Source organism: Canis lupus, chromosome 8 (genome assembly GCF_048164855.1).
Source record: "Canis lupus baileyi chromosome 8, mCanLup2.hap1, whole genome shotgun sequence".
Taxonomy (NCBI): Eukaryota; Metazoa; Chordata; class Mammalia; order Carnivora; family Canidae; genus Canis; species Canis lupus.
In genome coordinates this window covers 52,749,133-52,764,824 of record NC_132845.1, presented here as the reverse complement: position 1 = coordinate 52,764,824, position 15,692 = coordinate 52,749,133, and the positions used below count along the sequence as shown (strand labels likewise).

At 42.3% G+C, this 15,692-nt stretch overlaps 1 protein-coding gene and 1 non-coding gene across 5 annotated transcripts in view; both read right to left on the bottom strand.

Annotated features, from left to right (window-relative positions):
* The window catches only part of LOC140638524 (acyl-coenzyme A synthetase ACSM2A, mitochondrial-like), a 28,955-nt gene extending 15,061 nt beyond the window's left edge, over positions 1-13,894 (bottom strand). The window contains exons 1-4 of one of the 4 annotated variants that reach the window (XM_072836001.1): positions 13,738-13,894; positions 12,251-12,435; positions 3,925-4,135; positions 761-968 (exon numbers count right to left, since the gene is read on the bottom strand). In XM_072836001.1, the coding sequence (XP_072692102.1) occupies positions 761-968; positions 3,925-4,135; positions 12,251-12,427 (596 nt within the window). In that variant the 5' untranslated portion in view covers positions 12,428-12,435; positions 13,738-13,894. Of the gene's footprint in view, positions 1-760; positions 969-3,924; positions 4,136-12,250; positions 12,436-13,406; positions 13,685-13,737 lie in introns of those variants that run through there. The other 3 variants (XM_072836002.1, XM_072836000.1, XM_072835999.1) reach the window with 3 other exon arrangements.
* Positions 5,825-5,897, bottom strand: TRNAK-UUU (transfer RNA lysine (anticodon UUU)). Its single transcript has one exon. It is a non-coding gene; the product is annotated as a tRNA-Lys (tRNA).
* Positions 13,895-15,692: the final 1,798 nt, after the last annotated feature.

Here is a 15,692-nt window from a genome sequence, read left to right as displayed (position 1 = left end):
CAATTTCAAGTCATTAAAAGCTGGTTGCATGTTGTCTCCTTCTCTGACAGTTATCGTTAAAATAATGATGTTAGAAAAAGCTTTTGTTCTCCCTAAGGGTTTCCTAAGATCTATGTCTCTAATGGAGGGAGTCCAGACATGTAACAGGGAAACTCATTCTTCCAGCCAAGCTTGCCATACGCTGTTGGAAGGACTCAGAGTTCTCTGCTTTAGAAACCTAGCTGAGATATGCAGAGGGTGAGAGAGGATATTCAGTATATCAGCCTCCTTTCTATTTTACCTCATATGCTATTGGCCTCACCTCTGATTCCTGCCAGGTTTGCAGTAAACAGCGCTGAACATTTCAATCCACTTGCTGGTGCTTCTGGTGTGGACTATGGGTGATTCACTTTGTGCCCTAGGATTTCTGTGTTGCCATCATGGCATGAGACTCCAGGCCTGCTCTGTATGCATGCATGTGGGATGATACCCCCATCCCCTGTACAACTCTCTACCAATGGGGTTAGGTGCTAATGGCTCAATTTTTGTCAGCCCTTCATTGGATAATCCTGGGAGGCATTCTGTGAGGTTCCTGCAGATCAAGCCCACTTATCCCATGCAGTGACTTGATAATAAACTCTTAAATTAGCTTTTCCTTCTTCACTGCTTCACACTCCCCAGTCCCATGGTCTGTTCCCTGGACCTCCCAAATAAAGCACCTGCTCATAAGTTCAGTTTCTACCTTTGGTGAAAAGGTAGGCTGAGACATATAAATACTCACCGTAGTAGTGTCCTAAAGTCTAGCCACCCATCTCGGCTTTTCTCAGACACCAGAAGCTTCGTTTTCAGAGAAGGGCAGTCAGAGGCTATGGTGTCCACTAACTGGGCCACTTCATCCCCAGCCACGATGGCCCTGGCTTTAGACACCTGCAGTCTATAGAGAATGTCCTTGGTTCTCATTTGGATAGTCCCGGGAATGAAGACGAGGCCTAGAGAAGCCAAATGTCTTAGAGAGAACTGGAAAGGAGGGTTATTTTCTGCCCTAGAAAAGCCTGATGTAAACAACCAGTGGGGAACAAATGGGGAAAGAGAGGTTGGAGAAGGGGTGACCAATGGGTGATATCAATAACAAGGCATCCAAGGTCAGAGAGATTTGAACACATATTTCCGGGGGTGTTAGAACTATAAGGGGTCTACCAGGATTACAGAAACTGAGTTGCCCGATATGCAACACACACACGTACACACACAATGCCCTAAAGGAGTTTCCTGTTTCAAAAGACTTTCACACAGTAATTAAACTAAGGAAAGGCACTTGAAATTTCTCTATCCTGCAATGCAGGTCCTGTTCTAGGGCCTGCTTACTTCTCCAAAACCTGGAACCCACTGAATTTTCTTGGGGAAGACAGCTCTTGGTTTTCTGTTTTTGTTACCTATCTTGATGAGACTCAGGTAATTTTGTTTATTCTTTGGACAATAACTAGACTTACAGTTCACCATTCACAGAGCTGATTTCACACGTTCCTCCTGGTGGAACAGCTTTTACCCCTGGTTCGCTTTCTTCCCATTCTTAACACTTCAGGATCCATATTGCAGATCTGTTAACCATCTCTGGTGTATCTCCAGCATGATGACCATGTTGAGTCAGGGACACAGAATAACCTCTCCCTCACTGACTTCTCCTTCCCATAATCTCTTAGTGCATCATCTTCCTTGTGGGGCCTCAAAGGCCTACAGTTGTTTCTACTTCCTCTGATTACTCCTACGTCTTGATCATACTTACATCTTCCACCTTATTGATGAGAATACCTGTTATGTGTGAGGGAGGCCAGGATGGGTAGGGTGAGAATGAGGGTAGGTTGTAGAGGAGTTTCTGTGACTCTTGCTTACACCTCCTCTCTTTCATATCTAAAGGTTGATGATTCTTGAATTACTGGCTCCATCTCAGATGTTGTGCCCTTCAATGCAACTTCTCACTTCCCATCCCTTTTCTTTTTGTCATACATATTTTTGATTGAGATATAATTGAAATATAACAGTGTACTAGTTTAGGGGTACCATAATAATAATTTGATATAATTGATATATGGATATATTAATGAAATGATTACCATTCTAAGTTAACATCTATCACCACACATAATTACATTTTTTTTTTTCTGGCGACAACAACTTTTAAGATCTACTCTCTTATGGGGAAAATTAACAAGGCAGGAAACCACAAATGTTGGAGAGGATGCAGAGAAAAGGGAACCCTCTTACACTGAGTTAAAAATAGACCTGCCCTACGACCCAGCAATTGCACTGGAGAAGGACAACCATTATATGGTCTTATTCATTTGGGGAATATAAATGATAGTGAAAGGAATAGAAGGGAAGGGAGAAGAAATGGGTGGGAAATATCAGAAAGGGAGACAGAACATGAAGACTCCTAACTCTGGGAAACGAACTAGGGGTGGTGGAAGGGGAGGAGGGCGGGGGGTGGGGGTGAATGGGTGACGGGCGCTGAGGGGTCACTTGACGGGATGAGCACTGGGTGTTATTCTGTATGTTGGCAAATTGAACACCAATAAAAAATAAATTTATTATTTAAAAAACTACTCTCTTAGCGACTTTCGAATACACAATACAGTTCCCATGCTGTACATTACATTCTCCGGATGTTATGTTATAACTGGAACTTCTCATCCCTTCTTGAAAACCACATGGATACCTCATAACTCAATAGTTACCAAACTGAACCTTCCATCTTACCCTGACAGCCCCATACCTACTTTTCCCTGTGGTTCTCACTTCAGTGAAGCCCACGTCACCCACCCAGTACCAGAGTATCTATGACTTCCCCATCTCTCTGGCTTTATTCCTCTATCATATGCCATTCATCAAAAAATGGTGTTCTCAGTTTCCTCCTAATTACCTCTTAAATCCATCCAATTACCTCCATCTCCAAAACCCTATCCAAGGTTGAAGCCATCATCATTCCTTATTTCCTGTCTGGGTTTCCCACACCTGCTCTTGCCCTCCTTCATCCTATCAATATGCACCATCCAGAGTGACCCCTAAGGAACAAAGTATGATCATGTCACTCAATCCATCCATGCTTTTCCATTCCTCACTAGATAAGGATGCAAACCCCTCACCATGGCCCCCAGGACACTGCCCATCTTTCCAGGGTCACTTGCCACTACTTTATCCTTGCTGCCTCTAAACACGCAGATACCCTTTAAGTTTTTTGCATAACTTGCAAGGTTTCTTCCTCTCTGTGCTGTTCTCTCTGCTTGGGGCATTCCTCTCCGCATCTTCTTCTGGCTGAATCCCACTTATCCTTCAGATCCTAGCCCAAATATCACTCCACTGAGACTTCAGTGGCCCCCTCAGATTTTATAATAGCGGTTGGCAAAATTTTTCTGCAAAGAGTCGAACAGTAGGTATTTTAGGCCTTGTGGGCCAGATGCTCTCTGTCCTAACCACTCAATCTTCCATTGTAGGGCAAAATCAGCTACAGACAATACATAAACAGGACATGGCTGTGTTAAAAAAAAACAACCCTCTATTTGCAAAAACAAGCTGCAGACCAGATTTGGTCTATAGGTCATAGTTTGCCAACTTTTTTCTTCTAATAGCTTCTTATGAAATTCTTGTGCCACTTATCAAAATTGTGATTAAATAATTATGTGTGCAATTAATAGTTTAAAGTTATCTCTCTCCAAATCTCTTTAAGCCCCATGAATTTATATTCCATGTTTTGTTTACTGTATTAGCAACCTCTAGCACAGTGCTTGGTGCAGTTTACTTAAATAATTGGAAGAAGGGTGGTATTTCCATATGAGGAGAGACAGCATGCTAAGTAGAGGGGGCATCTTTTGGGAGGGGCAGGTGGTGGAATTTCTTTGCCATCAGCTTCACCAGGGAAATAGTAATCAGGCCAGGTGGTCATTTACCAACCTGCTCGCATGCAGCCCAGGGTCACTAGCCACCACTCAGGCACTCGGGGCAGCACCATCATCACACGGTCCCCACGCTGCAGGCTACATGCCCCTGAAAGGACATTGGCTGCCTGCTGGCTGAGTTCACTCAGTTGGCTGAAGTTCCACACTAGTTCATTTCCATCACCACTCACCCACCATAGGGCTGGGCCTGGAGGTCGCTTGCCCGCCTGAAGAAAGAGAACACCTGCTGATCAGGGTGGGCTGGCTCACAGGCATGTAGAATAAATCCTGTCTTGGAATTGTCACATCAATGCTTAGTAAACTTTTTGATCTCAGGACCGTTATACACTCCAAAGAGCTTTTATTTATATGGCTTTTATCTATCCATATTTACTATATTAGAAATTGAGAAATTTTACAAATGTGTACTTTTACAAATAACAGTAACAAGCCATTATATCTTACCACAAATATGTTTCAATGAAGAGTGTGTACTTTCTAAAACAAAAGAAAGTGACTTTGTTTCACATTTTTTCAAGCCTCTTTAACACTTTTAGCACCTTCCTTAATAGAAGACAGTTGGATTCTGGTATCTGTTTCTATCACTTTCTTTCTTTCTTTTCACCTGCTATGTATATATTCTCTGGAAAATACCACTGTGTACTTGTCAGAGTATGACAGCAAAAAAGGCAAATGTTATTTATCTTAGATTTATTTGCTTGCTATCCTCCCTCTATTTACGTATATATTTTTGTTTTTCAATTATGGTCAAATATACATACCATAAAATCTACCATTTCAATCATTTTTAAGTGTACTGTTCAGTGGTAATAAGTGTATTTGTATTACTGTGCAATTATCACTACCATCCATCTTTCTCATCTTTCTGGATGGAAACTCTGTCCATTATACAAGAAATCCCCAGTTCACCCTCCTCCCAGCCCCTGGCAACCAGCATTCTACTTTCTGTCTCTATGAATTTGACTGTTCTAGGAACCTCATATAAATGGAACCATACTTTTGTCCTCTGACTGGTTTATTTCACTTAACCTAAAATCTTCAAGGTTCATCCTTGTAGCATACAATGGAAATTTAATTTTTTAAAAGACTGAACAATATTTCATTATATGGATGTGCCACATTCTGTTGAATGGACAAATTCATTCATTTACTGACCCTACCTTTTGGCTATTGTGAATAATCCTGCTATGAACATAGGTGTACAAATATCTTTCCAAGACCTTTTCAAGACCCTGCTTTTCATTTTCATCCATTTCCATGTATTTTTTTGTTTCTTCTTTGATCTCCTGGTTGACCCATTCATTGTTTAGTAGCATATTGTTTAACATCCATGTATTTGTGGTCTTTCCCATTTTTTTTTCTCGTGGTTGAATTCAAGTTTCACAGTGTTGTGGTGAGAACATAGGCATGGTATGATCTGTCTTCTTGAGGAGCTGCCCCACTGTTTTACATGGAAACCATACCATTTTACAAACCCACTGGTAATGCACAAGGATTCCAATTTATCTTAGCTTTGTTCTGAAATAGTTTTGATTTCACAGATTACCCTGAAAGAATCTCAGGTATCCTCTGGGATTCCATACCATAGTTTGAGGTCAGAACTACAAAGTCAAAGATAAAATTTAATAGTAATCGTGTTAGATATTTCAAAATTCCTCATAGTTGCATCATTTTGCACTTTGACAAGTAAGTGTAAAAGTGTCATTTTTCTCATAGTCCTGTCAACAGAGCATGTTGTCAAATTTCTGTATTTAACTAAATGGTAGGTAAAAATATTATTTCAGTAAAATTTTATATCACTCTTATTATGAGTGGGGTTAATTATTTTTTCTTATATTTAAGGGCCATTTGAGTTCACATTTTTTATAAAGATTTTATTTTTAAATTAATCTCTATGCCCAATATGGGGCTTGAACTCACAACCCCAAGATCAAAAGTCACATGCTCTACCAACTGAGCCAGCCAGGCACCCCTGGATTCACTTTTCTGTAAACTGTCCATTCATACACCTTGCCCACTTGTACATTTGGTTGTATCTCTTTATTTTGATTTCTAGGAGCTCTTTTTGTGTTGGGAATATTAACTCTTATGGTGTCATAGGAGTTGAATATCTTCCCCTGATTGTCAATCATTTATTTTATTTATGGTATTGCTTGTCAATGTAGTGGTTTTTTTATATTTATGTAGCTAATTTATTAAATCATTTCTTTTATGGATTCAGAATTCTGAATCATGGTAGCAAAGACCTTCTTCATTATTCTAAGGAGATATAACTTTTAAAGAAAAGCCAGAAACCTAAATTTTTATCTGAAAAATTTCAATTTTAAAATGTTGACTTAGGGGGCAGGGCACGATGGCAGAGGAGTAGGGTCCTCAACTCACCTGGTCCCACCAACTTACCTAGATAACTTTCAAAACATCCTGAACACCTACGAATTCGACCTGATATTTAAAGAGAGAACAGCTGGAACGTTACAGAGAGAAGGGTTTTCACGTCTAGCAAGGTAGGAGGGCGGAAAAAAATAAAATAAAGAAGAATCAAGTGGGGGAAGGGCACTGCGAGATGCCCAGCTAAGGCCAGGTAGTGAGAGCCTCTGGGACAGGAAAGCCCAGCCCCGGAGAAGCAGAAACTTAAAAATCCACACCGATTCTTCCCAGAAGGAAAAGTGCTCAGCAGGGAAATTGGGCAGAATCACAGGGGGGCAGTGAAGCCTACAGTTTCCCAGAGTCGCTAATAGAGGAAGTGCGCCCAGGGGAGCGCGCACCACAAACCATGGGCTGATTTTGGTAAAGGGCTGGAGTGCACCTGGCGGGGTATCTGGGAGAAGTCCATCGGTTAGGCGGGCTGCTCTGGATGGAGGGGTCTGCGCTCTGATGCCTTCGGGAGATGCGGGCCCCAAAAGCGCTTTTCCAGCAGCGCAGGGTCCTGGATTCCAGGGCGCTGGGGGACACAGCCCACGATTCCTCACCCCGCAGGACAGGCGGAGATGGGGAAGGCACAGGACAGTGAGGACTCTCCTGCTGGGCGCCCCCAAGCTGTGCAGATCAAGGCCCCCCACCAGCCCGGGAGCTTCTAGGCCAGTGCGGACTGGGAGACTGCCTTAGTTACTGTAGGGGGCGGACTCCAGAGCTGGAGACCTGGCTGCAGCCACTGTCGTTGCTCCTCCTTATTTCACCATGTGCCTGGGAGAGGCGGGGCCACCAGAGAGCAGGGGCCTCACAGGATAAACAGCTCCCACTGAGCCCAGCACCAGAAGGGGGGGCATCTCCCCCAGGTACACACACCTGAGAATCAGCACAGCAGTCCCCTCCCCCAGGAGAACTGCTGGAAGAACAGGGGAAGAGCAAGTTCTTGACCAAGCAGTGCTGGAAAGCTCCCGGGAAAGTCAAGGGATTTAGTATATAGAACTAGAGGGCACCCTCCCTGACCCTCCTTTTACCAGTACAACTCATTTTTATATCAGACTAAAAATTTTCAATATATTTTCTCTTTTCCCACCTTAACTACAATATTTTACCACCTCTTCATTTTTAAGTTTCTGTCTTTTTGACTTTCATATTTCTACAATTACACGTCCTAGATATATTTTCCACTACTAGATTCCCTTCAACATAATCAATTCAATTTGGGGAGAGAAAGGAGATTTGTGTGTGTGTGTGTGTGTGTGTGTGTGTTTTGTTTTTTCTGCCTCATTTTGTCCTACAATGGCAAAAGTTAATGCCTTCTAAAACATAACCAGCATGCACCCAGCACCAAGTGATATACCATACTGGTTCATTCTGTGAGATTATATTCTCTCTTCATTCCCATTTTGCCCCCCTCTTTTGTCTCATTTATCTTTTGGTGGTCAATGTTGGGGATTTCTACCGTATTGCTGGTTTATATAAATTTAGGACAGAGCCTCTTCTAACCCACAGAATGTAATACACTCCAAACCAAGAGATAACCTTCTAGAATCCCTCAGGTAGACTACATTCTCCCTCCACTACAACTTCTTCACCATCTCCCAGTTCCCCACCCTTTTTTCTTTCTTCTCTTTTTTTCCCTCTTTACTTTTGCTTTTTTATCTTCTTTTTTTTTCTTTTTCTTTGGGATTCTTGGCCTTGTATATTTTACTACTTTGCTTTAAAATTTGTTTTTCACTTTAGTGGTCCTTTTGTTATATTTCTTTCTGATCTTTGTTTTCATTTTCTGGTCTCTGACCTCATCAGAATCATCTAAGGTGAAATTTGCTTAGGGTAATACATGTGCTTAGGCTGTGGTTGATATTCTAGACTCAGCCCACTCATAGACCACTCCTCACTGAACAAAATGACTAGAAGGAAGAATTCACCACAAAAGAAAGCAGAAACAGTACTACTGTCACAGAATTAAGAATATGGATTACAATTTGATGTCAGAAAGCCAATTCAGAAGCACAATTATAAAGCTACTGATGGTTCTGGAAAAAAGCATAAAGGATTCTAGAGACTTCATGACTGCAGAATTTAGATCTAATCAGGCTGAAATAAAAAAATCAATGAAATGAGATGCAATCCAAACTGGAGGTTCTAACCACGAGGGTTAATGAGGTGGAAGAAAGAGTGAGTGGCATAGAAGTCAAGTAGATTGCAAGGAAGGAAGCTGAGGAAAAAGGAGAAAAACAATTCTGAGACACCATGAGGAAAGGTTAAGGGAAATAAATGATAGCTTCAAAAGAAAGAATCTACGTATAATTGGGAAAATGCAGAGAGGGACAGAGGGACAGAAAGCATATTTGAACAAATCATAGCTGAGAATTTCCCTAATTTGGGGAGGGAAACAGGCATTCAGATTCAGGAGATAGAGAGTCTCCCCCCCCCCCCCCGCCCAGAATCAGTAAAACCGTTCAACACCTCAACATATAATAGTGAAACTTGCAAATTCCAAAGATAAAGAGAAAATCCATAAAGCAATGAGAGACTAGAGATCCCTAACTTATATGGGGAGAAATATTAGATTAACAGCAGAGCTCTCCACAGAGACCTGGCAGGCCAGAAAGGGCTGGCAGGATATATTCAGGGTCCTAAATGAGAAGAACCTGCAGCCAAGAATACTTTATCCAGCAAAGCTCTCATTCAGAATAGATGGAGAGATAAAGAGCTTCCAAGATAGGGAGAAACTGAAAGAATATGTGACGAGCAAATCAGCTCTGCAAAAAATATTAAAAGGGACCCTGAAAGAGAAAGAGGAAGCCCAAAGAAATAATCCACAAAAACAGGGACTGAATAGGTATTATGATTAAACTAAATTCATATCTTTTTGGGGTGAGGGGGAGTTACATTTAAAAAAACCCAAAGTTACATGATTTCATGCTCCATAAGCACAAAGAGGTAACACTGCTATAATTATAAACTGAGAATATACTTACACTTAACTTTCAGGGCAAGTTTTGCAGGGTATTACCCATACATGTCCATGGGATGAATCATAATTAGAAGTCTGATGTGGGTGAATGGTGGCATAAAACTGAACTTGTTGGCTTTCTCACCACTACTTATTGACCTAATTATTCACAAAAGCTCCCAAACTTATGAAAATTTAATAGGAAAAATCCTACTCATCCTGCCTCTATAAGCTTAACTGTCATTTGCCACTTTTTAAATCCACAATAATTTAAAATATACCCTGGCCTCACACCCTTGATATATGACTTAATTAAATTAAGCATACTTAAGTAGTGATATTCTTTTTTTATTGGAGTTCAATTTGCCAACATATAGCATATAACCCAGTGCTCATCCTGTCAAGTGCCCCCCTCAATGCCTGTCACCCAGTCACCCCAACCCCCTGCCCACCTTCCTTTCCACTACCCCTTGTTCATCTCCTAGAGTTAGGTATCTCTCATGTTCTGTCACCCTCACTGATATTTTCACTCATTTCTCTCTTTTCCCCTTTATTCCTCTTTGAATAGTAACTGTGAATGTGAATGGACTAAATGATCCCATCAAAAGATGCAGGGTTTCAAACTGGATAAAAAAGAAAGATCCATCTATTTGCTGTCTACAAGAGACTCATTTTAGATCAAGGACATCTCCATCCTGAAAATGAAAGGTTGGAGAACCATTTACCACTCAAATGGTCCTCAAAAGAGTATTATACTGAGTGAAATAAATCAATCAGAGAAGGACAAACATTATATGGTCTCGTTCATTTGGGGGAATATAAAAAATAGTGAAAGGGAATAAAGGGGAAAGGAGAAAAGAACAGTGGGAAATATCAGAAAGGGAGACAGAACATGAGAGACTCCTAACTCTGGGAAATGAACAAGAGGTGGGTGAAAGGGAGGAGGGCAGGGGGTGGGGGTGACCTGGTGATGGGCACTGAGGGGGGCACTTGGCAGGATGAGCACTGGGTGTTATGCTATATGTTGGCAAATTGAACTCCAATAAAAATTTTTAAAAAGAACAAATGGTCCTCAAAAGAAAGCTGGGGTAGCCATCCTCATATCAGATAAATTAACATTCATGCCAAAGACTATGGTAATTTTTGTGGTAATATTTGCAAATGACATATCAGATAAAGGGCTAGTTTCCAAGATCTATAAAGAACTTATTAAACTTATTAAACTTATTAAACTCAACACCCAAGAAACAAACAATCCAATCATGAAATGGGCAAAAGACATGAACAGAAATCTCACAGAGGAAGACATAGACATGGCCAACAAGCACATGATAAAATGCTCTGCATCACTTGTCATCAGGGAAATACAAATCCAAACCACAATGAGATACCACCTCACACCAGTGAAAATGGGGAAAATTAACAAGGCAAGAAACCACAAATGTTGGAGAGGATGTGGAGAAAGGGGAACCCTCTTGCACTGTTGGTGGGAATGTGAACTGGTGCAGCCACTCTGGAAAACTGTGTGGAGGTTCCTCAAAGAGTTAAAAATAGATCTGCCCTACCACGCAGCAATTGCCCTGCTGGGGATTTACCCCAAAGATACAGATGCAGTGAAAAACTGAGACACCAGCACCCCAATGTTTATAGCAGCAATGTCCACAATAGCCAAACTGTGGAGGGAGCCTCGGTGTCCATCGAAAGATGAATGGATAAAGAAGATGTGGTCTATATATACAATGGAATATTACTCAGCCATTAGAAACAAGGAATACCCACCATTTGCTTCAACATGGATGGAACTGGAATGTATTTTGCTGAGTGAAGTAAGTCAATCGGAGAAGGATAATCATTATACGGTTTCACTCATACAGAGAACATAAAAAATAGTGAAAGGGATTATAGGGGAAGGAGAGAAAATGAGTGGGAAAAGTCAGAGAGGGCAACAAAATGTGAGATACTCTTAAATCTGGGAAATGACCACGGCGTAGGGGTCGGGTAGGTGGGTGGGGGGATGGGTTGACTGGGTGTCGGGCACTGAGGGGGGCATATGATGGGATGAGCATTGGTTGTTATATATTGGCAAATTGAACTCCAATAAAAATATACATAAACAAATGAAAAGGAAAAAAAAATGTTGACTTATTACTACTAATTTTTTCAGCGTTCCCTGCACCATGGGCCATCTTCCTCTAGAGGTCCAGCATTTGTGATCTGCACATCAAGGCTATGTCATGGGACCTCAAGCCAACATCATGGTATGACTTCCTTTGAGTGCCATGTTCCACCTCTTCCCTTATACTAGCCAGGAATTCATCTTCCATGCTCCAGAAAGGTGCACAGAATGTCAGGTGAAGGCAGTAGCAGGATTGGCAATGAATGGGGTGGAATTCTAGAAGTCCAGGGAGGGAAAGGAAACAAAAATTTCCACATTGCTTTGTTTCTCTGATATCTCGTGATGGAGCCCTTTGAACAATCTCTGCCTATTGGCCACCCTGCTTACACACCCCTAATGACAAGAACCCATACTTTTCTGAGAAGACTGACTCAACCTTTGGTCAGTGCTGATTTTGTCTTACTAAACTCAAATCTACTTTCTCTATGATGACAGCCCCCTTCTCCTGTTTTACCCTGGGAGGTTACAACAGATCATGTATGTACTGGCAAACTGTGTGTTGGCTGTCCGGGGCAGGGTGGGGATGTGTTCCAGATTGATCTACTCAGGCCAAGGTGGGGACGTGTTCCAGATTGATCTACCTGGTACCAGCCCCCGGGAGCTCTTTTCTGCCAACCCCATACTCTCTTGCTCCTACTTATGCTGCCTTCATGTAAAATGGACAAATTATTCATAGCTCATCATAGTACTTGACATATAAGTACTCAATGAATATTTATGGAATGGGTAGATGAATCAATGAACTTTGTTCAGTTTTGTGCCCTTTTTCTACCCCATTACCTTCTCCATGCTAGCCCAGTGATCGATCATATCACTAGCAAAGTTAAACTTGGGAGGGACCTCCTGGTGACCCCACTGCAGGGATGCCAGTTGCTTGGTATGGAGGCGGACAGTACGACTAGAGATCTGGGTCCTCCATAGGATACAGAGCCCCTGGAGTTTCCGCAGCCAATACATGGTCACACCTGTGAAGCAAAAAGGTCACAGTGGTGAATCTTTCTGGTATAGACTGCTCTAGGTCAGCTGCTTAATGAGATTCATCACAACCTTACAGGCTTCTTCCAGAAAAGATTTTGTGTTGATTATGAGTAAATTGGCACTCAGCATTCAGTTCTGTTTCCCTCTGGTGTGCCATTCTCCAAAAGCACAATGCCCAGTCCAAATCCTGCCTCTTTAACCCATCTGATAATTCTATAAACACCTAATTTCATGCAATAAATACCTCTGTGTTTAAAATAGTGTGGTGTGGTGGAATGAATTTTTTCCCCAACAATTGCCTGTTCCCTACAGTAGGATTTCATGTCCCCATTCATTTTTATATGACTTGCACAGTGCATGCTGGGAAAGAGATTGTATCTACCTCTCATTGACTTTGGCTTATTCATGGGATGTGCTTTGGTCAATGAGATGTGAGTAGATGAGACTGTGCAGCTGGTCAGGAACTCTTGCATTTCTGTTTTCTATTATAAGAATAGCATATCCCAGTAGCATATCTGGATGATAGCGCATGTAGAGCTGAACTGAAACCTAACAGCCACAGCTAACACACAAGCCCATGCAAAATAATATGTATGAGTATAAGCTCCTGGATGTTTTTTACTACAGTAAATACTAATACAGGTAGCATCTATTTCCTTCAACTGAATCTTGACTGAGATAGCTCCTTTTTTCCAGGCATACCTCAAAGCAATAAAAAAACTTTATTAATAGTGTAAAAGATCTGTTATTTATTCTACTTATTAACAATAAGCAATTCTCTATGATCCATTAGTCTCTCAGGTAGTGATCTAAACCACCAATGGCTGGATCCATCCTTCATTGTCTAGGCAGCAGGAGCCAGAATGTTCAGGTCTCTGAACATTTGTGTCTCCTCTCCTATTTTCTACACAAACATGTAAAGATATTCTACCAGCTCCTAGGTGGGCATATTTGTTACCTTTGTACCTTCTGGTTCCTCTCTCTTTCCATGGGTGTCTCTTGCTCATTCTTCTGGCCTCACCTCCTCAGGCAGGCTTCCTTCCCTGACTACTATACAATTCTCACCCCCTTTGACTGTCCTTCTCCCAGCCACTCCAGTCCTTCTCTTTGCTATGCTAAAGATACTTTTCCTTTGCCCAGTGCTGCATCCTCACTAAGACTTGACCCTTTCAAGGTCCCTAGGGTTGCAGATTGCTTTTTCCTGGAGATTTTTACTCTCCTCCCTAGCCCTGACATCTAGAGATCATTTAGTGACCCATTAGGTCACCATTACTGACAATGGTGCTCACCTGCAAAGTCCTTTGGGCAGTTTCTCCATGGATTTCTTGGTCCACCCTCCTCCTGAGCAGATAGCTCCCGGAATCCCCGGAATCCCTGCAGTCTTCATGGAGAGCACAGCTAATCATTAACTATGGATAACCCAAGACTTAGTTGGGGTGATGGCAGTCCTCCTGCTGTGCTTATGCAATGCACAACCCCAGAGCTTGGGGATCAGCAGGGACAGTTCTTTTAATCCAGGGGACAAAGAGCAGATTTATGCCCAGGACTGACAGCAAGTTCTAGCTCCAACCAGGAAGAGAGAAACAGAGTTCCCATAGGCTTGATGTACTTTCTTTCACCTCCTTTCTTCACTTTCTCTTTTGATGATTCTGACGCATCTCCTATGTCCACACTCACTCCATACAAGCTCTCACTCGATATGGTAGCTTGAACCCCAACTTCCTTGCTGATGACCCTCACACATGTCTCCAGCCTGGATCTCTCTGTTGCAACCCAATCTGCTTGACTTCTTCTCTTGGATATCTATCATGCATGTCAAACATACTTTGCCCAGATATTAAGAGAACTTAATATTCTCTGTCTCTGCAAATTATCCCACTCAACCTGCTGTCCTGTCCAACTCAATTAGTATTAGCTCTTCTGTAGCTCTGTTTGAGTCATTGGGTCAGAAAAACAAAGACCTTCCCAGGTCATTGAGGGGATAAGATGAAAACCCTGAGTGGAACAATACTTCCTTAAAGTCACACAGCAAGTCAATCTCAGACTCAGGCCTAGAACACTAACTTCCCAGTAGAATGGATCTCACCTGCCCACGCTGCTGACTGGCAGTGGATCCTCAGACCCCAAGATAAGAGCTGAAAAGCAGGGATGCCTGGGTGGCTCAGCAGTTGAGCACCTGCCTTCAGCCCAGGGAGTGATCCTGGAGTCCTGGGATCGAGTTCCGCATTGGGATCCTTGTGGGGAGCCTGCTTCTCTCTCTGCCTCTCTCTCTGTGTGTGTCTCTCATGAATAAATAAATACAAATCTTAAAGAAAAAAAGCTGAAAAGCAGAGGGCTCTCAGCTTCTGAGACAAGCTGTTTTCCAGAAATACTCACCAAAGAGAAAAATTTTGCAGTTGAATAAGGGATTTTTGACATTACAGGTCACCACAGATCCTATGTCCTCCCAGATGGAAAAAGTGCCCCAATGCATAGAGATTGCCTGTCTGCTCTCACTCTAGCTATTCCTCACCCCAAAGGTCCACTCTTCAAGAGTTAGTCTGTTGGGATGCTGACCAGCCATGGTTAATACACTAAAAGTGCCCTCATGACCAGCAGGGATTGGGGCTCCCTAAATGCAGAGGTCTCTGTTGGAGACATGAACTTTGGAAATGGAGATTCACAAGCCAGGGACAAAATAAGCGTGCCAGTTACTTGTCAATGAAGGCATGGTGACAGAGACCCACATCAGAAGACTTTTGAGGAAGCCAGAGGGCTTACAGACTGTAGAAGCCAGGATCCAAGGTGGGAGTCTGGGGAGACACACTTAGACAGAATACTAGAAGCAATTTGGTTCCTTTTTATGCTTTTCTCTGGGCAACCTAGAAACAGTATGGCTTGAAAAACCTGCTTATGTTGAGCAGCAGTCCTGTCCTGGGAAGAATTCCTCACCTACCCTGGGAAAATTCATAGGCTTCTACCAACCACCTAGCCCCTCTGTCCCTGAAGGTATCTGTCCTTTCTTAAATATCCCTGAAATAAGTAGTGCTAAATACCTCAGAATCACACAGTCATAAGTCTCTTGATTCTCTGCCAAGAAGTTCTCCCTAGTGTCTGCCCTAAATGCCTCTTGCTGTTGCTATTCTGTGCCCTCTTGTCACCTACCTACAATGGGGCTTCAGAGTACCGGGAACAGGAAATCACCTGGACAACTCTCTCCCTTCTGTCCAGTGATTTCTTTTATCTTGATCACTTTGCCACAGAG